Raw genomic sequence first — 26,424 nt, 5'->3', positions numbered from 1 at the left:
TTTTTAGATGTAGAATTACTTTTATTACATACTTTGTAAAATAAGTTGGTTACTAAATCTTCTGTTGGAGATGGGGTTTGCCACAGATATTTTTTGGTTAATGCTGTTGATTTTTCCGTTGTTGCAAGGGTCAGATTTGATACATTCATCTAATTTATTGGAGGTGGAGAAGTTGTTGAATTACTATCATGGCCGTCTGTTGTAAGAATCTGCAAAGTGATATTGTGAGGTAGATTATAAGTTGGAATAGAATTTAGTATATCGGAATTGATTAGGGGAGAGGATTCTGATGGACATTGTAAGGTAAGATGGCCATTTTGTTTGCATTTGAAAAAAAGCGATTGGTCGCTGGACAAACATACTTTGTAGCTAACATTATCATGATTGACCACGATAAATTCAGGTATGGTTATATTATCTAGGGGTTCTATGTATACTTTACGCCTAAAACTGAGTATGTAGCTATATTCAGAATTTGTAGCTCCAATTCTCCAACATGTTATTGGTGACATCAATTTCAAACCTAGCTTGTGAAGAAGATTTTCAATATTTCTTGTGGGTTTATTGGACTAACATTAGATAAGAAAAGTCATTGTGGTGGGGTGATTACTCTACGTGCTGAAAGTACTTCATTATTTATTTTTATGGATCCTGTTTTATTAAAAACATCAATTACAGCTTTACTGGAAAGATAGATGCATACTCGAATATTAGAGATTATTGATTAATAAATAATATTTTTTGGTTGAACGAGTGGTCCTAGTTGCAAGAGAGAATCTTTCAATTTTGCGCCATTAATTGAACGGAAGATGATGGCTTGTTCTTTTAGTGAGTTTTATCAATTTCCATTGATAATTAATTACTATTCGTCATTTAATTTTACTTAAACAATTTATTATAATTATAATCATATCAGGTACGGCTCTGATTTTAATTGTTGTTAATAAAAAACCAGTCCGGTGTTGTGTTCATATGTTGATTTTATTCAGATCCACTTCCAAAATTAATAATTTTTTTTCCTTACATGAAGCATCAACCACGCAGGGTTATTAGCGTATATGGATTGTGATACAAAGTTAGAACTTAACAATAGAGTATTTAACCATAGCAATACATAGTTAGAAATAAACCTAAATCTATACAAAGTAAAATATTAGATTTTTGATAACAGATTGCAGTCTTTAAGAAAGGCGAAAATATATTTAGTATCACTGTCTTTTCCAAGAGCACTATTTAATGTTGATAGTATTTTATACATTTTGCGTTGCACATCATACTTGGGGTACTGCAATAAACAATGTTTTTTCGTTAAGACACTTTTAGACTTATCAAACACAGTTTTATCAGCACGTTTTAGTAGGTAGTCATGTGTTAACTAAGTATGACCAATCCGGAGGCGAGTAAAGGTTACTTGTTCTCTTCTATTGTTAAATTTTGGGAATTTTTGATGATTAATATCAACTTCGTACAGCTTGGTTGGTTGTGGAGTTCTTCCATGTATCCTGCCATATTAAAATAATCTTTTCTTTAAACAATGCTTTCAGAATGGTGTGAAATGATTTCGTATTCTCTTCTGCGTTTGGGTTAGCAGGTGAATTTTTTGCTATTTTGTCTACAACCTCGTTTTCTTCGATTCCAGTATGTGACGGTACCCATATAAAATTAACTTTAATGTTAATATTTTCTGCATGTTTTTGTTTCTTTTTAATAAGAAGAAGTAGTGAATGATTACCGCAGAGTTGGTATAATGCCATTATTGAGCTGAGAGGATCTGTAATATTGATATTTCTCATTTCATTTCTGTTAACTATCAAAACTAGCGCTTTTAGTATCGCATACAGTTCAGCAGAGAACTTTGTTGTATATGAAGGTAATTTGTAAGCTTTTGTATAATCTGATGAGTAGATTGCTGCCCCAGTTTCGTCTTCGTTTTTAGAGGCATTGGTGTAAACTTTGAAACAGCTACCATATGTTCTTAAGATTTTAAGAAATTCTTGATTAATTTGACTTGCTGGCGTTTCTAATTTGTTTAGGCGCAATAAGCTGGTGTCAATAGAGGAGAGTTGAATTATCATAGGAGGAGGGGTATCAATTGAGGAGATATCGTAGGTGTCTGGAAAATGAATAGCTATTGTAAACAATTAGGTATGTAAGCGGTAATAGAAAGGGTGATCAGTTCGACTTGAAGTTTGGAAACAACTTTTGAAGCGGTAAGCGAATACGTTGTGTATAACTAGATTATCTTGATAAGACGATACTACCGCGGCATAAAAAAGACTTGTCTTCTGAACGCGAGTGAAATCTCTCCAGTTTCCCAGTATAGGGTTTATATTGGATTTGTGTGGTGTGTTCCTAAGGAAATTCGAAGACCTGTATTTTGAATAAAATCTATTGTTTTTAAGTACGTTTTTTTGAAGGAGTTGTAAACAATTGAGCCCTAGTCCCCACTAGAAGCCCTAGAACCCACTTTGTTCTGGTATAATTAGTTTCTTTGATTCCAGATACCACATGAGTCTGTTGTTTACTAGTATTTTGCCCATACTATAAGTAAGAGATATTGGCCTATATGTTTCGGGATCTGATTTTGATTTACTTTGTTTAGGAATAGGAATTATTATTGAATTTCTCCAGGATTTTGGAAATACATTTTTTGGGAACATTAGTCTGTACATGCTGAGTAAGTATTCTATAGATGAGTAGGTAAGGTTTTTTAGAGAAATAGTGGGTATATTATCTGGCCCAGGGCACGATTTCTTACAGTTTTTCATTACCGTTTCTAATTCATCCATCGATATTGGAAAGTTTATTTCGCTGTTATTTTGATCTTTATAGTCTATGGTTTTCTTCATTTCTTTTGTTTTTTAAGAAATTTGGTGAATAGTTTGCATCGCTTGAGTTTTTTCATAACCTAATGTTATGAAGTAGATTGTAGACTTCGGCAAATATGCAAATAAAAATGTAGAAAATATGCGCATAAATATGCACGTGTTTACCCGAAAATATGCAAATATTTTACAAAATATGCATACAAATAAATAAAAAAATCGTAAAATAGTAACAATTTTATTTAAAAAAAAAGTGTACATAACTAAATATTTCCTACTATTCATTAAGATTTACATTTATTTTAAGTAACTACATCATTTTTAAGTATAAATAAACTTAATTAGAATTATGGTAACAATAAATGACCAATTGGTGTTCAAAATTTTCTAACAAAAACTTGTGGCTTCTGTCTGAGTACATATATTTATATATGGAAAAACTTCGTTCAACATCAACTGATGTAACGGGAGCATTTTTCAAACTAACCAGAACATTTGGTTCTAAATTAATTGTTTCCGAAATATTTCCAGATAGAACACTGACTACTTCAGAAAGAATATGGTAACCTTTATTTTTTTCCATAGTAGCTTCAAATTTTTTTAAAATATCTTTTCCAATATTACCTCTAACGTTCCGACAACATGACGCAAATTCTTTTATTAATGCTGTACTTTCGAACAATGACAGTTTTGGTGATTCTAACTGAGTAATTGTTTTTTGAACAAAACTAAAATTTGATTTTATTAATGAAAGTTCTTGTTGAAGCAAGTTACTCTGAAAAGTTTGTTTAGAATCCAAAAGAGATTGGAAACTTTCATCTGTTAACGTATCAATTATGTTCTTTATTTTAACAAAATGATCTGCATAAAAATTAGCTGCTTCTAACCATGTTCCCCATCGCGTTAAAATAGGTTGTGGTGGAAGAGGAATGTTAGGTAGCATTTCTTTATAAAGTTGAATTCTTATAAGAGATTTAAGAAATACTTTTTTGACACTGGATATCATGGTATTTACAAGAGGAAACTTTTTTCGTATTTCCTCTGCAACTCTGTTTAATCCATGCGCTACACAAGTAACATGTATTAAATCTGGGAAAAATATTTTTAAATTTTGTCCTGCTTTCACCATATAAGGAGCAGCATCCGATAAAATAAGCAGTAATTTATTAGAAGGAATAGTTGTCGGAAGAAAAATAGTTGCTAATGTTTCTTGTATAAAACGCGAAATTGTTAAAGCATTTGTTTTCTCAAGTTGCTGGCATGAAATAAGATGAGATTTTGGTAAGGTATCTTCTTTAAGAACACCAATCAATAAATGAGCAATATACTTTCCTGAGGAATCAGTGGTTTCGTCTACAGATATGTAAAAATAATTATCTGCAATTTCTTCCTTAATATTAATTAACACCGACGAGTATAGCCCGTTCACATTATTTCTTCTTAGAGACCGATCACTTGGAACATTAAGTTTGCAATATTTTTTTAGAAACGAACTAAAATTTACATTTGCTAATTTTGAAAGCGGTATGTTTGCAGACACTAATGCGCGACACAAGTCTTCATTAAAAGTTTCTTGCTCATCTAATTTTTTTGAAGTAGATTGGAAACATTTAGCCATTGAAGTTTGATGTTTTCCTCCTATTTTTCCTTTTTTTGCAATATGTGAAGCAGTTCTCACATGTTGGTCTATCTGAAATTTCTTCTCACATGCTATCTATAAATAAAAATAAAAACCTTTATTTTAACCCAACATTTAAAATATAAAAATATACAAGGTGTTTTTGGTTAATCAAATAACTGGTTTGGAAAAAAAACACTCGCTAAGTGTTTTAAATGCAGTATTAATCCACAAATTAGTTTTTGTTACTAACCATTAGTACATCATATAACTTATTTTAAAATTCAACAAAAGTTTTTTTTTTTGTTAATTCAATTACAATAAAAATAATTGTGTTTTAGAATAGCTGACTTCATAAAAAAAAGTAAAGGTGAAAAAATTTTCTATATACACACCATTGTATTGTACCATGGACAATTTTTTCTCACTAAGGGAAGATATTTTTCATTTAAAAACAACCTACGAGTACTAAATTTCAAGTAAATACGTTTATTGGTTTTAAAGTTATTGTTTTTATTAACTAAAAGAATTTAATTTTTTTTAATTTTAACACCCTGTATCTCGAAAAGTAAATAAGTTTGACCCCTCATTAACTATATCGTTTTGTTCAATTTTTCGAGAAGTATCTACAGTCAAACGTTGTAAGTGTCATTTGGAAACACCCTGTATGTATGAAATATTAGATATTTAATAGAAAATATTAGATACTTACAATTTTGCCACAGACTGAACAGTAGATTTTTCCCATATCCATAGACAGCTCTTTATAAGGTTTAATCCAAGTTGAAGCACTGGTTGTTTTAGGCATTATAAAATCACAATCTTCCTTTTTGTTAGGCACAACGAGTGTTTATGCTTTGAATATCAAAACAAAAATGATTTACACATCTGAGCATCAAATTAGAAATGTTTAGGTACCTAATTCAATAAACTGGGAGATTTTGGAAAATCCCTAAATTAGGAACAAAACTATTAGCCGTTTACCTGCTGTTAAGATACAATAAATTGTAGATAGATTTGGGGATTAGATCATAAAATGCAAATGAGCGAACCCTTAGCGATTATCCCATAACTGAATGACTCAGTGACCGAGACTTTCTAAGAATGTTGAGGGCTACTTAAATTGATCTTCTTTGAAATTGTAAATGTTTTGTACCTGTAGAGATTACGTACTTAGATCATTTCTTGATTAAAATGACTACAAAATTTTATACAAGAATTGAAATAAATTGGTATGTTTAAAAATTTTCAAATACAGTATAAAAATCTGAACTTTTATGCACTTTATGCAAACTTTTATACAAATATGCCAAAATATGAAATATTTGCATAAAATATGCACAATATGCAAAATATGCAATATGCATATTTGCCGAAGTCTATAGATTAGTTATTAGCCAGTTTATTTGATATTTCCTTTTTGAGATTTATATATTACATTATTTTGCTCTAACAGATTTATCGACTTGTGTGATTTTGTACCAAATATTCTTTTTACTTTTTTTCATACAGTATGAAAAAATCATATTGTCATTGGAGTAGAACTGTCAATTGTTGAAACGAATGTTATCCAAGATTGGCGCTTAGCTTTTTTGAAAGTAAATCTGGCTATAGCTCGTAGTCGTTTGAATTCTAAAGAGTTTTGTTCATTTTTCTGTCGTTTGAATTTATTAAAGGCTTTTTTGGATTGTTGTATTGCTTCTTTGCATTCATGGTTCCACCAAGGAACTGAATGAAATTTACTGACGAAGTTAATTTTTCCAATATTTTTATCTGCTGAATCTATTATCAGTTTTGTAATAAAATCTACTTCTTCATTCACATTACTGTTTTAATTTATGACATGCAAGTTGTGTTGGATATGGTTTTGAAATTTCTTCCAATCTGCATGTTTTAAGTTCCATTTTATTCTGGTATTGCTATAGATGATTCTTCGTTATGAATTATAATAGGATAGTGACAACTATAGTGTGGCTCCAGTAATACGTACCATGAAAGCATATGCGTTATTGATGGTTCGCATATAGGTAAGTCAATAGCAGAACCTTTACCCGTTCTTATGTCGAAACGGGTGTCTTATCTATCATTAAGTACATTTAGGTTGAATTTTTCCAGAAGGGATTCTATTTTTCTACCGAGACTCGTTAATTTTTTTGAACCCCATAAAGTCTTATGGGCGTTGAAGTCTCCGACAATTAGTCGTGGAGTAGTTATTTGTTCTAAGAGGTCCGATATTTCGTTTTGGTTAGGTTCTTGATTGGGAGGAATGTATATGTTGCATACGGAAAAGCTAGTTACGTCTTTGATTCTGACTGCAATTGCCTTAAAGTTTGTTTCTAATTTTATTTCTATACTATTAATGTCGTTCTTTATGTATATCGCTACTCCTCCGCTGGCTATTTTAGCATGTTGCCGATTTCTCAAAAAAACAATTAAAGTTTTTTAGTTTATGTACGGTGTTGCTTTTAAAATTAGTTTCTAATAAACATAGAATCATTGGTTTCTATTTTGAGATTAGTATTTGCAACATTTCTAAATGGAAGTAATACCCATTTAGATTCCATGAATTAAACTGTTGAATGTTATTATTATGTTAGTATGTGTCTATAGAGGTATCGCTGTCTGCTTCGATATGGAAGTTTGGATCAATTTGTCGAAGAATTTTATTGTCTTTTTCCCTTTTTTTTTGTAATTAAAAGATGTGTTCTGATGAAGAAGTTGGGGACGGTGTAGAACGCTCAGAAACTGTGCGTTTTTGTGGTACTGAATCTATTTCTATTTGATTAGTTAGGAGTTTTGTACTTGGTGTTTTATGTTACGCAGTTTGTTTGTTCAGTTGGGTTTGCTTTTGTTGGATGGCACTAGTCACCTGATTGTTACTATTTTCAATAGAGTTCTGACCTGCTTCTATATTGTGAGGTACATAAGTTGTGTCCCCTGATACAGATACCTTTGCTAGACAGTCTTTTGCTAAGTGCTTGATGTTTTTGCATATTTGGCAAGTCTGGTTATCTAAAGATAAGTATATTCTATATGGTGTCTCCTCATGAGTAATAACAAAAAAATCGGGTAAGGTATAATTGGTTAAAGGGGATATGTAGGTTTGCCGCCTGAAGCTTAATTTATGCTGGAATTCAGGATTTGAAGTCTCTATCCGTAGAAACGATAGGGGTGACAAAAGTTTGACACCAAGTGCTTGCAGTTCAGATTCTCAGATTAAGTGTGGAATGAATGGACATACGTTAGAAAGTACTAGTCGTTGGCTGGGGGTGATTAGTCGACGTGCTTGTAAGAGTTGTTGATAAATGTTGATTTTTCCGTGGTTGGTAATAAAACATTCGACCAATTTTTCATTTGCTAAGTAAATACATGTTCTGTTGTTGGATAGCCTTGAACAGAAAATAATATTGATTGGTCGAATTATTAGGCTTAAACTGGTAATCTTCAATTTTAGTTTTGTCTATTGGATCAAATACGATTGCTTGATTTCTTGACGGAAAAACACTAGTAGTTGGTTGTCTGCTTACGGAAGAGTAACTTTTAGGTTGTAGAGGTTGTTGGTCTAGTACAGAACTGGTTGAGTTGACGTAGATGAGGATACCATGATGTGGATATTAATATTTTGTATGCCAAAATATTAATTAATTGGGGCCAGAAAATACTGGTCTATTTATATAGTTGTCGATATTAGTTGAAATAAAGCTACCTAAAACAGGCCATTCACGTTCCGATTTGTAGTCCGACTAGTGGTCCAACTTCCGTAATTGGATTTGAAATCGGACCGTGCGTGAGCTGATTGGATTAGTTGGACAACTAGTGGTACGAGTCGGATAATCTAGAGGGACGACTTGAAGATCCGACTTCGGTCTGGTGACGAAGTGGGAGCGTGAATGGTGAAGTTGGAAGTCGGATCACAGGTCGGATCGAAAATTTCCTCAGTCAGTTGATCTTCGGAACCTGTTACGTATGAGATTTTTATGAATTACTTTACGCAAAGATCCCTAGTTCGTAAATATTTAATAGAAAATAAACTCTCAATTGCATGAAAATTACCCCTATTAAAATATACGATTCTTCATCATCATCTACTTTTTGTTAGGGCAAATTATTTTCCTTTCTGTAGATCTATTATGGACACTCCCACACAGGTACAATTGCCAACACTCAGGATTGGCTACAGAAGAATTATCAATAAACAACGAAGATTAAATCATAGTTGTATTGAAATTAGAAGTAACTGTTTCTTTATATCGTTCTGAAGTTATTTTCATGTGGTATCTTATGCAAATTAACTGTTTTAATTGGAAAGAAGCCTGAATATTAGTTACAAATTAAATTTTTTTGACGTTTCGAGTTCAGCTTCTGAATATTTTGATAATGATTTCCGAAGTTGACGTCCAAACGTCAAATACATTTAATTAATAACTCATATTGTGGCTTATTTCCAATTAAAACAGTAAATTTACTACATGATCACTTTGTAACTGATATTTCCTTTCTGTATACAATTTGCTTACAATATCTGCTCCAAACAAAATCTCAATTGGTGATATCTGTCCGACATCGCTGAGCAAAGATCCCTAGTTCGCAAATAAATAATCGAAAATATCTTTCAATTTCAAGAAAAATTATTATAATCCTGCAAGTTTCTGGTATGACCTTTCTCAATAGTTGTGGAGATTTTTTACAGCTGATCTTTAGATCCTCAAATGAGCTTCCAGTGGCCAGAAAGCGTAAAGTTGCTACAAGGCGTTGTTCAGTACACATTCACGCATGACGGTATCTTTTTTGGAAATGAGTACACCAACTTTTTCCAGAAATGGCGAAAAAGTGTCACCATAGTTCACACGATCAACAAATAATTTCTTCATCCAACATTTTTTCTTCTTTTTTTTCAAATGATAAGAATAACAAGCACAATGCTGCCATTTTCCTCCTCCTAACTATATTTTGCGTAGTGTTTACTCGATAAATTTTTTGGTTAAGCGATGTACATCGTCGTAAAAACAAACTAGAAATGAAGTTGGACCGCTAGTTGGATAGCAAGTCAGAGCGTGAGTGTAGACGAATATCCAACTAGTAGTCCTACTAAGTGAAACCGCAAGTCGGAACGTGAAGGCCCAGCTTTAACAGTGTTTATCATTAAAATAAAACACATTCACAAAACGCGTTTTAAACCTTTGCAAAAACAGGTAAACGAATAATTATAATTTAACGTGCTTACTCGGTGGCTGTTCTGAAGAGTGAAAAATTAATATATTAATTTAGTCTAATTAATATTCTTGTACTCACGTTTTTACGAATTCTTATAACAGTAATTTTAATGAACAGGTATATCACTTTTGTTCATTTACTATGGCGAAAATACTATGTAGTATAAAATTGCGAATTTATCGAAGCTAAAATTAAACACACTGAGTGGTTCAGAAATCAGATCCGGTCCCCTTTTCTCTATTTTAGTTCATCTATATTTATTGTTTTTTGCCTAGCGGTTATAAGTTTTCTTATTTCTGTTTTGGTGTTAATTTTTATTCGTGTTCTTAGCATTCTGCAATCGCTACCTTTGTTTATCGTGTTTTACACTACTGTTAGACTACTGCCGTTGCATAATATATAGTCTATATGTCATTCTTAGATGTCCTATTTGGGCTTTGCTAGGTCCATCTTCTTTTTTAGGGTTTTTAAAGAACGTATTGGTTATATAGGTTGTTTTCTTTTGCACAGTTTACTAGTATTTCTCCTCTAATATTTCTTCTAATTAATAAGTCCTATTCAAATTTTAAGGTCCTTTCCGTATTTTTGCGTTAAAATTGCCTATTAAGATTATATACTTGATTTGTGTGTTATCATTGCTTCATTAATTTTATCGCAGAATTGCTCTACTTCCCTATTTTCGCGATCTGATGTTGTGGCATAAGTGGCATAAGTAATTTTACATGTATAACGTTGGTTAATCTGGCTGTCTACTGATATTACTCTTTTCGATATAGACTTATACCATTCTTATACTGTATAATGCTGGATATCACTTGTTTATTAATAAGTAAGCCTACGCTGCCTACTGCTTGATTTTTGTCTTCTTTGTAGAATAGTTTGTGGCCACTTTTTAGTTCAAGTAAACGTAGTCTTAACAATATTATACTTTTCGTTATTGCTGATGGCGAATATTATCTTCGTTCAACATACTTCCATAAGCAAAGTAGAAAATAGCCTTAGGAGATAATTCGATTTTGATCATATCACTTAAGGACGTTCTTGACATGACTGTAGTATCAATTTACTTTGATATTGAGTCAAGATCAAGATGAGATGCAGTAATAGGACGGCAGTTAAAAGCCAGCTTAAAAAATTATTTTTTGTTGTATATTATTTGTATTTTGTCATGTTGTTTGTTCCAGATAGTTATTTCTAAGATTTTCGCTTTTTATAAATTACAGTTCAAGACGTAACGAAATGTTAATAAAAGTACATAAATTTTCAAACACATTATACTTTAAGTTTTTTGCCAATAACGATTATTAAATGATAATAAAAACAACTTAGTAGCAAATGTTTATTTAAAATTAAAAAATAAATAACTAACAGCCTTAAAAAAGTTTACCACACTGGTAATTCTGACCCCGAATGCCTTGATACTAGTGATCCATAATGACTGCCATGCGCTAGTGATCCACCCAAAGAATGACTTGATAGTAGTGAGCCATGATGATTACCGTACGCAAGTGATCCACCAAAAGAACTTTTACCTAAAATCGGAGACGAATACGCAGACACTGGCAACTCAGAGTCATAATAACTTAAACTTTTACTTTTGGCTACGTATGGCACTATGTGTGGCGAATGCGATTCGTATTCAACAGGATAAACCTTTTTTGCACCCACAGGAATACTTACAACAGGAACTCGTGATTCTGCATAGTTCGCTAATACTTGAGCTGCTACTCCGGCTAAAGCTCGCGTAGCAAGTGGTATTGGTCTAGGACGATGAACGTACGTTTGAACAACTACTGATTTTGAAACTTTTGGATGAGAGTATACGTCAGAGGCGGTGGTGTAGGCTACAAGAGCAAGACAAAGAACAGCCTGGAAAGAAATATATGGAGTAGAGTAATTATTATTTAATATAAATTTTAAAATTAATTATAGAAAAATAACTAATTTAAACTCAGTTTCCGGATTGAACCATGTCGAGAAAATACCGAGCTTTAGGTCTTACACTTACTCTCGGTCTCCTGTGACCCAGTTCACTTCACTGCTACTTCTATCGCTACTTGGAAGGAAGTGATATTGCTAGTTATAGCAATGACATTAGTGGAAAGGTAATAGTATTGAAATAAATTGAACTCACGCCCCAGAACAAACCCAACTTCTGAAGATGACTCGAGAGGTAGTGTCAAATATAATAAAAAGAATAACAACTCCAAATCCGACGAGGTTCAACCCAAGAACTAATTAATTTAAAAAATTTTATTTAAAAATCCTTTATAAAAGTTATATAATTAAAACACCCAATCGGGCTATATCACAAAACGTTTTCGGAATCCATATTCCATTAGGTGTACATGTTTTGAGCCACTAAATATTTGGGTAAAAACCCGTTAAATGTTAGTAATTTGAATTTAGGTTACTATATATATATATATATATATATATATATATATATATATATATATATATATATATATATATATATTATATATATATATATATATATATATATATATATATATATTATATTTTCGAAAAATTATTTTTGATTGAATATTTTCATAGCCAACTAAATTAAATTTCACTTAATTATTATTTCAATTACTGTTTGGCATACATAATAAAGCAATTACGTATAGGAAATATTTCAAATAACATTTTATTACACTTATATTTTATTACAATACTAAAAAACAGGTTATATTTAAGAAAACTCAGAAAATAATTATTATAAGATTTAACCAATCCTGTATACAAAAATTAAACTATTTGTTATATGTTAATATTAATATAATTGAAAAAGAGTGTGGATTATAAATAAAAATCGTTTGAAAAAAAATCGGTTTTTTATGTAAAATCTCTACAATTCCAAAGGCTGTTAATTTTGCTACAAAATTATGAAAAACGTAATTAAATTTTAAACTACCTCGTATAATATTGCAAAACCTCATACTGCAAAAACAAGAAAATTGAGAAAAGTCCAAAAATGTAAAAATATACAAGGTGTTCCATTTAAACAAAGATTTTTTTGACGCAGAAGTTCAGAAATGCAGAGAAACTAAAAAGAATAATACAAAGTATTGCAGAAACAAAGAAGGTTTACTTCTAGAAGAAACAACCGAAAAATTTAACAAAACATCACCCAGGTGCACCCCAATTAAATTAAATTTTTGAAGAGACATAACACAAGTGTGTTTAAAAAGGTTTCAAATCCTACCTAGAGCTGCTGGACGACCATTCACATATTCACCTGAAAGCAGGATTGCTGTCGATATTAGATACATTATACTATGTTGGACTATACTTGTTGAATATGTTCCGAATAATAAAAGAAGACGTTGTGCTGGCAGTCACGCGTAATCGAGCGCTGTGTGAACACAATGTGGCAAAAATGTAATGCCGAGTTGTGTATTCAGTGCTATAGTGACTTTCACAAACAAAATTGAAGCTTTGTTAGCAATTTTCACATTCTTATAATTTTTGTAAAATTAGCAGTAAAAATACATATTTTCAAATGTATTTTTACTTTAGTAGTATAGAGACTACGCTCTCATAATGCTGTAACATTGTTATTACCAGACAGGTATTTAAAATCTTAGCTATGTACAATATTTGGACAAACCTATACACAAAAACACTTAATATTTCCAAAACAGTTATTGATAGGTATAGATATTGTACATGAGATATTTTTTTTTTCAAAATATGTGCAACTAAAAGTACCAATCGATGTATTTAAATTTTTTTTTGGACATTCCCCCATTTATTAATTAACAAATTTATTCCATTTGGCTGTTTCACCCTGCATAAAATAGTTTTTGTTTAATCAGACTAATCGTAATCTACGTATTTAATTCGTTGAAACCATTCTATACTTTGAAAATCGTCTCTTCTTCGTTGACCTCTATCAGGGAACTGATGATGACAAAGTCTTATTGCTAGTAGAATATTTTTTTAGACTGTTAGCGCAAAAACCATTTAATCAGTTGCTTCTAAGAAAAATTTATGTCGTTTAAACTCCTCAAGTTCCTACATTATTAAGCAAACAAAGCAATAAAGCCCTAAGCTACAAAAACTGTAAAAATAGTCAAAAGTTTATTGTCATAGCTACAATAACGTAGGTACAATATAGCGTGGCTTAATTAATATTTTATACATTAACAATCTTAGGGTACGTTCATAACGGAGACCATCGCATCGTATCCCCGCCTATTAGATCATAGCACTGACAGTGAACGCTCGCATTTAAAATAAAATGCAAATGAGGGTCGGCGCCTCATTATGAGCGCACACTTAGTTACTTACACTATCAAAAGACGTCTACATCCAGCTAATCTGCGTGATTGGTGTCCCCGTAAAGTTGCTGTAATTTAGATTAAAAGCAGCTTATGACGTTTATAGCTATCATAGTGATAGTATAATGGTAAAGTATTTATTATTGGTATTTAATAACTAATCCCTGGTGTACTTCAGAGTATTCTAGAAGCAATTCCATATCGTATCAAGATTCGTGATCCTGTCGTGCTTTTATGTATGTTGCAGCCTGAGATTTATTTAAATGCATAATAATGCGTGTGCACGTTTAACTCAGAGAGTTACGGAAACGTTATAAATTTTTTTTGATGAATCCGATTTTTTGTATAATTAAAATGCTGATTGTTTGTGTAGTTTAGGGCTGTATTGAACAATAGAGCTCGTTTTACTAGGTACAGGACGTTGTTGTTACAGTTTATCTTCTTTCTATGCCATCCCCATTAACGGAGGTTGACGACCCCATTTCTAAAAGTGTCTCTGGAATAATGCGTCAATATTTTATATAATATGTTTGTCCAGTCTCGAATATTTCGCAGCCGTGACTTCATCTTTCTAGCTATTCCCTTTTTGCCATCGACTCTACCCTGCATGATGACCTTCAGAAGACTATATTTATCATTACTCAGTATGTGTCTAAGGTATGCAGTCTTGCGTACTTTTATTGTTCTCAACAACTTTTTGTCTCGACCCATCCTTCTCAGCTGCAATGTCACTTCCTCATTGGTGACTTTGGCAGTCCATGGAATTCTCAACATTCTCCGGTACATCCAAAGTTCAAAGGCTTCAAGCTTCTTAACTATTTTCGCCTTTAACGTTCATGTTTCCTCCCAGTACTATAGTTGGGACCAGACGTAATATTGCGTTGCCTGTAAGTTCCTGGCATTCCTTGTTTATCCATTCCTCCTTAACCTTTCTCATTTCATATTTGATTTTGTTCTTGATGGTTTTATATTTATTTTCATCTTTATTTTTGTATTTTATTTTTTCAGTTGTTAGCACAACTATTTCCGGTGTCATCGAGTCTTTTTAGTGGTTTTCTCTTCTTCCCTAGGACCTCTTTTCCCTCTTTTAGTATGGCTTTTTTGATACCTGCCCATTCCACGCTTCCTTCAGTTAATTTATTTATCTCTGCGTTCAGTTGCTGTTGGCAGTTGTCGTCTTTTAGGTTTTTGATGTTTATTTTGGTGGTTTTAACTTTTTTCTCCGGTTTTCTGAAAATAATGTTAACGTTTGCTAGTAATAGATTATGGTTCGTATGTGCATCTGCGCTTGAATAGGTTTTTGCACTATGTACTTCATTACGAAATCTTTTATTAATCGTTATAAAATCTATTTGGTTTCTGATTTGGAGAAGTCCACGTATATAACCTTCGTGAGGGTAGGTCGTAGTATGTATGTGTTATGACTAATTCTTTCTCCTGGCAGTACTGGACTAGTCTATGATCTCTTTCGTTTCTTTTACCTGACGCAAAATTTCCTACTATATTTCCAGTTTTTCCGCCAGCGACTTTAGCATTAAAGTCGCCCATAACTATTTTTACCTCCTGCTTGTTTATATTTTTTGTTAATAGCTCTAAGTCTGCGTAGAATTTTTCGACCACAGCATCATTGATATCAGATGTTAAAGCATGCACTTGGATTAGATTTATGTTTACAGGTTTGGCTTTCATCTGAAGTAGCATCATACGTTCGTTAAAGGGAATGACATTTGTCACAAAATCTTTATACCTTAATACCAACACCATGGCTGTGTTCTACAGCGCTTTCGCCTGAGTAGAAAATAGTATTATTATCCTTGGTGTAGTTTCCAGAATTTGGCCATCGAACATCTGAAAGGCCCAATACTTGTATGTCTAATGTCTTCATTTCTAGCACGACCATTGTTAATTTTCCTGCTTCATAAAGTGTTCTTATATTCCACGCTGCTATGCATTTTAAATCGCTTACACTAAATTTGTTTTTGCTTTTTTAACAGTTTCTATAGTTCTTTTAAAATCCAATAACCCAAACCTAAAAGTATCACGAGAATAATATATTTTTTAAGTGTTTCGACGTTTAATAAGTAGATTAGATTTAAGGAATTAAATTTTAAGTAACGTTAAACAAAGTTTGATGAGGTTTTGTATTTTCATGTTTGAACAAAAATATATCATCTTGTAATCTTATAGGCCTATTTCATTGTAGTAGGTACTATATCTTGTTCATAAATTAAAGAACGTTTTTATTCAGCTCTATTGTTGTGGAAATATTCAATTAAATCGTAGTCGTAGGTTGTTGTTACCTTTCGTGTTGCGTAGCCGTAGCACATATTATTTCATTTTCCACTACACAGTGTCTACAGCAAGGCGGTCATAAAATCAGCGATGATGTGCGACACTAAACTTTGGATAGTTAAACAGAAAGCAGATTAAAAAATGTAAATATCAGAGTTCCAGATCTACTTATATGAGTGCAGTGACAAAAAATTAAGAAACTAATAATGAGTGTATTAGCTGAAGTCTGCGTTTGATACCAATAAATGATTAGATTAGATTAGGGAAAAAAGATGATTATAAAAATATTCACACCGAAACTTTTAATACCGAAATAATATTACAAAAAAATAAAGTAAATCGAAATTTTTAGAAAAAATGGTCAGTACATCACTTGATGAGGAAGGTATATGACAATGTGCAAATTTTCAAACCACGTAATTTATATAAAGGCAACACGAGTTACCTCAAGACAGGACAAAAATGTTCGGAATACTTTCAAGTTAACAAAGATCTAAGGCAAGGGTTCTGTCTCTCTCCCATACTCTTTTATATTTATCTAAAGTTACCTGTGATCCATTTGTATAAGAAAACTTACAAAATAGAAGTACAGGGTGAGAAGGAATTTATTACTACTGTACTATCCGCTAACGATCAGATTTAGTCCAAGCTGTAAAGACAAAAATGAATGATTTTGAGCAATAATTAGTGATTTCTTAAAACCAGCGCAGCGTCATGAAGGGCAATGTTTGGAGTAACTTCCAAGTGCAGGCAAACCCAAACTGTTGGTTGTAATTTTTTGTGACACTTTTTATGTGCAAAAACCGCGTTTTTTGATTATTTTTATTATATTAAATCAACGGTTTAGGGAAACTGAGTAAATATTATAAACGTATATAAAAAAGCTTTAATTTGGGCTGGGCTATACTACTTTAAACTTGACTTAATAGTTTATGCAAAATTATTGATTGAAAGTTCAAAAATGTTAAGCTTTCGCCATTTTTAGTTTATTAAATAACTTTTGTAAAACTTCTTTCTTTTTACGCAAAAATCAATATATTGTAGCTCTCCTAATTATAAATCTAATGAGACTTGCTAAGATTTTATCGGATTATTTGAACTTCCGAAGCGATATGTCAACAATATTAAGTGCCCAGTGTCTTTTTCTACTAATTAACTCGATTTTAAATTAGTACAGGTGATTCGAAGTTTGACATTAACTCAGTGTAATAAATAAGTCTCTAAGCGGCCCCCCATGAGGGAGGCGTTTTCCCCAGAGACGCCAATAGGTGATTTAACCTTTTAATGTGTTAGTGATAATAGTGAAATGTATATTAATGAATCCAGTTAATAGAAAATTTTGATGATTCGACTGCGAAACATGCGAATAAAACCAGTCACTGTACTACAATCTTGCCAGAACCAGAAACTCTAACAGCACAAAAAGCAGTAGCGATAAAATTTTCCAACGTCAAATTAGATAAGTACAATTTTAATAATGTCTAGGTTTACATAGAAAAAACAAACAAAGAAAATATAGGCCGTTTGCATTCCTTAACGGTCGCGCATATTTTGGATACAAAGTTGAATATTCCTAATATTATTTTAATTAAAGGCATTGGAAAAAACAAGGTCAATTTCTGATGCAAATAATTTGGTTAAAAATTTAAAGTTAAAAAATGAAAATTTGGTAGCTTATATTCCTAATCATCTACTAGAAATTAAAGGCCTAATCAGAGATGTTTATACCCAATAAGATGATAATTATTTATTAGATAACAGTGAATCTCCCTCCCCCATATTAGGTTTCAAACGAACTTTTAGAAGGGTTGACACGGAAGGAAAAACTAACTATGTACTGAAAAGGACTGAGAGAAATATTTTATCTAGCTACATTACAATAAATAGTGTATTTTTTCCTGTTGAAACCTATATTGCCAAAGTCACTCAATGTTATAATTGTTTAAGATTTGGACATATCTCCAAGCAGTATCGCAGTACACAGGCACATGGCATAAAATGCAGAAAATTACAATCCAATTACATTTTTAATATGACAAATATTTAAACTATAGCTGATATAAAAACAATAAGTCAATATAGTATTTACCATGGAATAAAAACGAATTTGGAGGATATCATCAATAAATAACATCTTCACAGAACTTAAATATTTAAAAGTTTTGCAATGGAACGCTCGATCCGTTGTTTCGAATAAAAACAGTTTAGTTCATTTTTTAACAACTGAAAATATTATTGACATTGCCTTATTAAGTAAAACTTGGTTCAAACCAAATCAAAATTATATATTTAAACTTTATAATGTAATTCGCCAAGATAGGTACGACGGGTACGCAGGTGTTGCAATCTTAATTAAAACAACCATACCATTAATAAATATTAGAAACAATTTTAACGATGATTAGTCTGCGGTGCTATCGTTAAAATTAATAAAACAGAATTAAGTTTTCTATCTATATATAGACTTCCTAAAATTCGTACTTCCAAAAACGATTGGATAAATATCTTCTCACAAGTCAAATCACCGTTTAAAATTAAACTAGATATGAATGCTCATAACTCACTGTGGTGCTCATTACAAAATAATGCAGTTGGTCACCAAATTGTTAGTAGTGTTGACGATCTAGATCTTGTAATTTTGAATAATAGAGAACCTACATATCTTCCTAGATATGGTACGCAAAAATCGATGATTGACATTTCCCTCTGCACAGCTAATATAGCTAGTAAAATCAGCTGGTCAGTTTTATCTGACACCTTAAGCTCCAATCATTTTGCTATAACTATGAATTTTTCAATAACCAACACATCGCAGAAAACAATTTATCCAAAAAGCAAATGGAATATCAAAAAGCCCAATTGGTCCCTGTATACATCCTTAATTGAAAACATGTTTTCCAATAAAAGTAGCTCCCTTAATACTTATGAAAATTATAACTTTCTAATAGATTAGATTAATGATGCTGCTATTAAATCTATTCCTCAATACAAAGTTTTTAAATCTAAAAATCGATCCCCTCCGCCATGGTGGGACCCAGAATGTGATCTGATAATTGATAACAGAAAAGAACCATTTGCAGTTTATAAACGTTGACCAAGCCTTGATAATTATCTAAAATGTCAGAAAATTACTCCTCATACTAAAAAGCAGCTGAAACATAAAGCCAAAGCTAGTTGAATCAAATGGTGTTCTAATTTAAGCAAAAATACTACTTCTAAAGAAACATGATCACAAGCTAACAAAATGAACCTAAAATCACATATTAGTACAAAACTCTTTAATGATACTTTGTTCGACGACTTCTTTAATAGAGTATATCCTCCATGGGTTCAACATTCGCCTACACAACCTACACAAAGTCATCATTCAAATAATCACTTTCTGTTAAAATCTTTTTCTGAAACTGAACTAGGCTTCGCCCTTAAAAACCACATTAATACTTCTCCTGGAATCGATCATGTAAAATACCCCATATTAATCAACCTACCAAAGGTTGTAAAAAAACCATATTTTACATATCTTTAATGATATCGTCCAAAATAACATAGTTATCGATTCCTTCAAAAATATCTTAGTCGTTCCTATCTTTAAACCCGGAAAGGATCCAAATATTGTGAGTTCATATAGACCAATATTCTTACTCTCTTGTGTATGCAAAAGCCTAGAAAGGCTTATAAAATTTAGATTAGATTGGTGGATACAAAAAGAGAATTTAATCCCAGTAAACCAGTTTGGCTACAAAAGAGGTTTTGGAACTTTAGACGCTTTAACAACACTTGTTGTAGATGTACAGAACAAATTAACTCGGAATAACTATTTAACAGTCCTATACTTGGATATTGAAGGAGCATATGAATCAGCTTGTTTATCGATCTTGAAATTTAAAATAATAAATTTCTTTCATTTGCCAATTGCTTTCGTTAACACAATTATCAGGTTTTATAAAGACAGGGTAAAAGTGACACTCCGAAAAACAGAGAATAGCGTTAAAATAAATGGCGAAGAAACAGATAAGTTTGAGGTCAGTAAGGGGGTGCGACAAGAAGACCCACTGTCATCGCTGTTGTTCAGTATTGTCCTCGAAGTTACCATCAGAGAAGCTGGAATCAACAGGTCAGGACATATATTAAAGAAAACACCAATGCTTAGCATTCGCTGACGACATTGTACTGATAGCCAGAAGTAAGCAAGAATTAAAAGAAATAATAAAAAGATTAGAAATGAAAGCGAGAAAGAAAGGGATGTACATAAATGAAGAAAAGACCAAATATATGGAATGGACAAAAAGAGATTACCTACACGAACAATATCTGACAGTAATAACAGATGAAAAAACATATAAATTCGAAGAAGTAGAAATATTCCAGTATTTAGGAGCGACATTCACGAGAAGACCAAATATGAAGGAAGAAATCCAAGCGAGAATTATGGCCGGTAACCGTTGTATTTTTGCACTAAACAATTTATTAAGAAGCAATGTGTGGAGAATCGAATATCGTAGGGATCATAAAGTCACACAGACTGAGATGGTTGGGACACATCCAAAGGATGGAAAACGCGAGACTGTCAAAAAGAATGCTAATGGGAGGAATAGGAGGAAAAAGGAAGAAAGGCATACCGAAAACCAGGTGGAAGAAGGATGTTGAAAAAGACATAGAAAAACTTAAAATACCAAACTGGAAAAATAAAGCAACAAACAGAAAAGAATGGAAAAGAATAGTAACCCAAGCCATGGGCCTTCTAAGCCTGGAGAGCTAAATTATATATTTATATATATATATATATATATATATATATATATATATATATATATATATATATATATATATATATAAAGACAGGGTAATCTACGTCAGAGACCATAATAATAAACTAACAGGACCTCAAAACAACTATCACGGCATACCACAAGACTCGGTATTATCGCTAATTTTATTGAATATGTACGCCTCTGACATACATAATATGCAAATAAACAACATCTCATTCAAAATAATACAATATGCAGATGACTTTTGTGTCTATACAGAAAGTAAGAAATATGAAAACGGTATGCAAAATCTACACAGAGTATGTAGTTCTGTTTTCAACTACCTATAGAGCTAGTTGATAAATATTTATACCTATGGCTGTAAATAACAGCTTGGCAAATATGAATCAGTTACTTTAAAGCTTAGATCTGAACTAGAGCATTGTGTTTTTGTGTTAAAAAAGAAATGTGGGCCTTTACATCCAATACCAATCCACAATTGCAGACAATCAAACACAGGAATCAAATGAAAAGATAAATGTTATAAAAAAAGAAAATAATTGATGACAAAGATGGGACCATTTCGAATGAACGGAGTATAAACGTTGTTAAATATATAAACCAAAAAATTATGCCGTCAAAGCATCAAAGCTTATAAAGAAGTTAATATATATAACACCGTAAGTGAAAATTGATAGATATGGCACAAATAGAGAGACATAAAATCATTTATTAAGGTATTGGTTAAAATTAAATAAAGATGAAGAATGCAAATCATATAAATCATATATATTTTGAATTTTGAACAATATTGAACAAAATAATAATAGATTATGAATGTTAACCAATATATATATATATATATATATATATATATACATAACAACCATCTAGGAGTTCTTGCAGATATAATTTAAATACTCACTCTTAAATCCATGTTAGAATATCACCAAACTGCAATCTAGCACTTACTGCTGCTGATAGATGGTTTTATATAGTTGTATATTAAATTCACACCAAAGTGTTCCACTTTCAATTTTTATCGAAGGTCTAAGAAAAAATGTTTAAGACTATCAATTTTATAAACGTGAATAATGATATTAAGAAATATTTAGAAAAAATGCACAGAATATGCAATCCTCACTGATAACATTGAAAGTAGAATATAATTACAAATTTTGTCATCCAACCTAACCTTCACAATAACCCTCAAAAAAGTTTGATGTTTTATATCTGTAAAAGACACCCGTTAAAAGATTAGTTTATATTTTTAACGAGTTAATTATTTAAATTTAACAATTATGTTTAATTTACTGTTTTTGTGGGAATAAGCCACAACTTTACTTTAAAATAAGTTTTGACGTATCGATATCCACTTCGGTTTAGTACTTTAAGAACGATTTCCCAAGTGGAAATCTACACCTGAAATAAACTCATTTTAAAGTAAAATTGTCGCTTATTTCCAACAAAAATAGTAAATTGCATTAATATTCCACAAGAAAATATCTTCAGAACAATATTATGTTAAAGTGTACCATAAAAACAGAGATAACTTCATTATCACACTTGAAAGTGGTTAAAATAAATATTTTTTTTTTATAAAAAAAAATCACTTTTTCTTATTTAGAATAACTATGATTTTAGTACATTCGGCATAATACATCTTCAATTTAATAGTGACAGTGACAATGACAATTTAACCCAATTTATCTAGTCTGAAAATGCTTCGTAAAGAAGCTAGAGCTCTTTGAAGATGAACGCCTTGTAATTAGTTTTTTTTAAATACCTCCAGAACGCTTCTAGTTAGTAAAAAGAAAACTTGCTAATTACTAGTACCGATTATAGGCGTCTGTTTTGGGTAGGTCAATGGTTATTTTAACGCATAACATAAATAATGAATGACATTCAATTACGTTCCGATTGCTTCTGGTGGGTCCTCTCGAACATTTACATTTTCTTCGTATTCGGTTGGTTGATTTTCGTATGTATCTTGTAGAAAATTGTCGTATTCAGGTTCGTAGTAATCATTGTAGTTGGCATTCTCTTCTTGCTCATCTCCATGGCATTGTATATTGTAAAGTTCTTCTACGGGGAATTTTGGCTGTGCTCGGTAATTTGGTGTAAAATTTTGACGGCCTCGGGTTGTGGTTTCTGTTATTCCACTCATAGGTGTTGGTCTAGACTGTTTTGACTGTCCCGGTTTGGGTGCCCATACATTTGACTGGTTCTGGGTCCTAAATGCTGGCGGGTTTGAATTTTGTCTAAATTGATCGAAGTTTTGTTGCCGATGTGGTTGCTGAAACTGATTCTGCGGATAGAAATGTCTCATTGGTTGCTGCCATCGCGGAAGTGCAAAATTTGGCTGTTGATACAATTGCTTCTGGATAGGTACAGGCATCTGCTGTCTCTGAGGTCGGCGTTCTTGATAATTTTCGCTTCTTCCTGATGTTGAAGGTTGACTTATTTAATTTTTTTGAAGGTATCGAACATTATTTTCTTCCTGTACGTATTGTATTGCCGTGGCTAAACTTCCTGGTCTCATTGCTCTGATAACAGAGCCCATTGGTTCCAGTAGGCCTGCTAAGAATGTTGTAAGAGCTTGTTGACGGAAAAATTCTTGTTTGCTCTTTTTAATATCGGCATTTATCGTATGTAATTCTAGGTAATTATTAATACAACTGAAAAGCCCCATGATTTTTTCATAAAAATGCATAATAGATTCTGTTGAGCCTTGTCTTAAATTTACTAGATCCCTTGTAAGCGAATGTTCGTCTCTCTGGTCTCCGAAATTTTGGATTATTGCGTTTTTTATTTCATCCCAACTTTCGCATCCATATACAGATATAACTTCTTTGGCTCTACCTGTTAATTTACTGATAATACCATGAAGCAAAAATTTGTTTTGTATATTAGCTGCATTAAGTCTGTCATAATAATGGTTTAGAAGTATTGTAGAAACTTTAATAAATTCATGTAATTCATTTGAATTTCCGTCAAAATTTGGATGAATGCATAAATTTTTAACGTCAAATTGTGGAACTGCCATATTTTAAAAATTTTCAATATAATTTATATTCAATAGTCAAATCAGTATAGTAAATTTTCAATAGTCAATATATAAATATATCAATCTTAATCTACTTATTTTCTATCTATTAATCTATATGTTTATTAATTTATAGTATTTATTAAGCTATTCAATTTTGTCTTTAAATAAGTTTCTAAATCTGACTCTAAAGTTAATCTAAAGACTTAGAGGAGATATTTTTAAATTATTATAATCTTTCTGTTAATCTATTCAAATCTTTGTTTAATTTATCTTCTAATCTAGCTCTGATTCAATCTAAGGACTTAGAGGAGTCTGATTTAATTTATTGTTGTTGTTACTAAAATCTTTGTAAGTCGAAAACAAAAGTTTTAATTGTGAGTTCAGTTTTTAAAAAAGTGTTTTTCCCAATAACATTCATAATTCGCATAACGCATGGAGCTCTGGAGGCTGGAGTGTCACAGGGAGCAGTCCTGTCACCCCTACTGTACACAATATCGACACCTTAGAACACAATTGTGCTATGTCCACTTTTTTTTTTCTTAAATGTTGGGGACAATAATTTATGATAGAATAATATTACATATTTCAACTGCACAACTGATTTATTTCCAAAAATAATCTAAAGTTAATTTAATAGCGTTAAATAAAAAAGTGTTCCACCTTCGAATAGTATAGGGGTGCACATAAGTACCATGTCCACCTGCTAGATCGTTTAAGTGAACACTTGTGCTTTTTCCGGATATAAAACTTTTGTGTTATCAAGACAATGACAAACATATTATTAATATAAGTTGTCACTGTGTTATTATTAAATTTATGCTGCTTACGTTGACCTATTGACTGTGGGCAACGGAGCTCTGGCGTTTTGACCAATCCTCCTTATGTATCGGCAACACGGCTCCTGCGCTCTTGACATGAGTCATTTTATGGGTCTAATTCTATGGTTATGGTATAATATTCTGCCGGCAACAGAATAACCGAATGTTTTTTAGGCGGCAGTTAACAAGTTTAATAGTGTCCGTTTAAGTTAATATTTTAATTTTAAAATGTCTGGAGCATCCATAGAATTATAGTGATGTGCAGAGATATAAGATTTTCAAATGAAAAAATTAAAAATAATATTGTCGACGTAACCCCAATTCAAATCAATGGCAAAGATATTGCAACTGAAACTACAGGTATATTTTTAGCTGGTATAATAATATTTATAATTAATTCTGATTCATAAAAATTATTGACAATCATATTATCAACCATAATATAATGATTTATTATAGTAGATCTATCAGATTTCTTCGTTCTATTAACTTTTGGTTGATTTGTTTATTTAATTTTTTTAAAACATTATATATGTATTCGGTTTTTTTTTATAACGTCTTACGACGTTGTCCGACTCCCAAACGCCACTGTATTCTGTCTTGAGTTAGGTCTTCGTCCAGATTTCGAGCGCTAATCGCTTTCCTAACTCCCAGGTTCCAGCTCTGTGGTGGTCTTCCTCGTTTCCTCTTCTCTGGGGGTTGCCACATCATCGTTTTTTTAGGCAATCTTTCGTCCTCCATTCGGCTCACATGCCCATACCATATGAGCTGTTTTCTCTCAATATCCTCAACTATAGTGCCCTCTATACCCATGTGTTGTTTTATCACTTCATTCCATATTCTGTCGGCTCTTGATATTCTCATCGATCTTCTGATGGCATCCATTTCCGTGGCTTCGACATTTTTCTTATATTTTTCGGTTATTCTCCATGTCTCAGCTCCATAAAGTAGGCTAGTTTTAACCATTGTCTCATAGATTTTCCATTTTCTTTTCTTTGATATTTCTTTACTCCATAGAACTCCGTTCAAACATGCTATAGCTCTTCGTGCTTGTACAATTCGATGTTCTATTTCTCGTTCGTCTTTTCCACTACGGTCGAAGATGACGCCCAGGTATTTATATTCGTTGCATGGATTTATTTTTTGATTGTCATCGATATCGAGTTGTTCTGCTTCAGCTCCAATTGAGAGGTATTTTGTCTTTTCTAAATGATATTTAATCCCCATTTCTGGTATTCTTCAATTAGTTTTCTAAGCATGTATTCCATGTCATCTTTGTCATTTGAGATCACCACCTGATCATCTGCAAACTGTAAAGTATATATGTAATCCTGATCGTTCAGTTGTATACCCATTCTTTGACTTTCGTTTTCCATTGTTTCAGAGCTGCAGAGATATAAATGTTAAATAGAGTCGGAGAGATACAACATCCTTGTCTGAGACCCTTAGTAACTGCAAATTTTTCAGCTAAGAGGTTTCCGAATTTCATTTGGGAGTTTGAACCATAATATAGATCTTTGAGAGCACTAACCAATGTTTGATGTATGTTTGATGTGCCCAGGATTTCC

General features: G+C 31.9%; 2 protein-coding genes across 2 annotated transcripts in view; one reads left to right on the top strand and one right to left on the bottom strand.

Moving 5' to 3' along the window:
• prom (prominin) overlaps positions 1-26,424 on the top strand; it is a 614,595-nt gene that overhangs the window by 525,973 nt on the left and 62,198 nt on the right. The gene's annotated exons all lie outside the window — the stretch shown is intronic.
• Positions 10,989-22,056, bottom strand: LOC140448516 (uncharacterized). The gene is made up of 2 exons (XM_072541598.1): positions 21,915-22,056; positions 10,989-11,526 (listed from the first exon to the last, which is right to left on the bottom strand). The coding sequence occupies exons 1-2, from the start codon at positions 21,924-21,926 to the stop codon at positions 11,041-11,043; spliced, it is 498 nt and encodes a 165-aa protein (XP_072397699.1). The 5' UTR covers positions 21,927-22,056; the 3' UTR covers positions 10,989-11,040.

This window comes from Diabrotica undecimpunctata, chromosome 8 (genome assembly GCF_040954645.1).
Source record: "Diabrotica undecimpunctata isolate CICGRU chromosome 8, icDiaUnde3, whole genome shotgun sequence".
NCBI classification, from domain to species: domain Eukaryota; kingdom Metazoa; phylum Arthropoda; class Insecta; order Coleoptera; family Chrysomelidae; genus Diabrotica; species Diabrotica undecimpunctata.
Note: the sequence above shows the minus strand (reverse complement) of the source record. Positions and strands in the feature narration are given on the sequence as shown.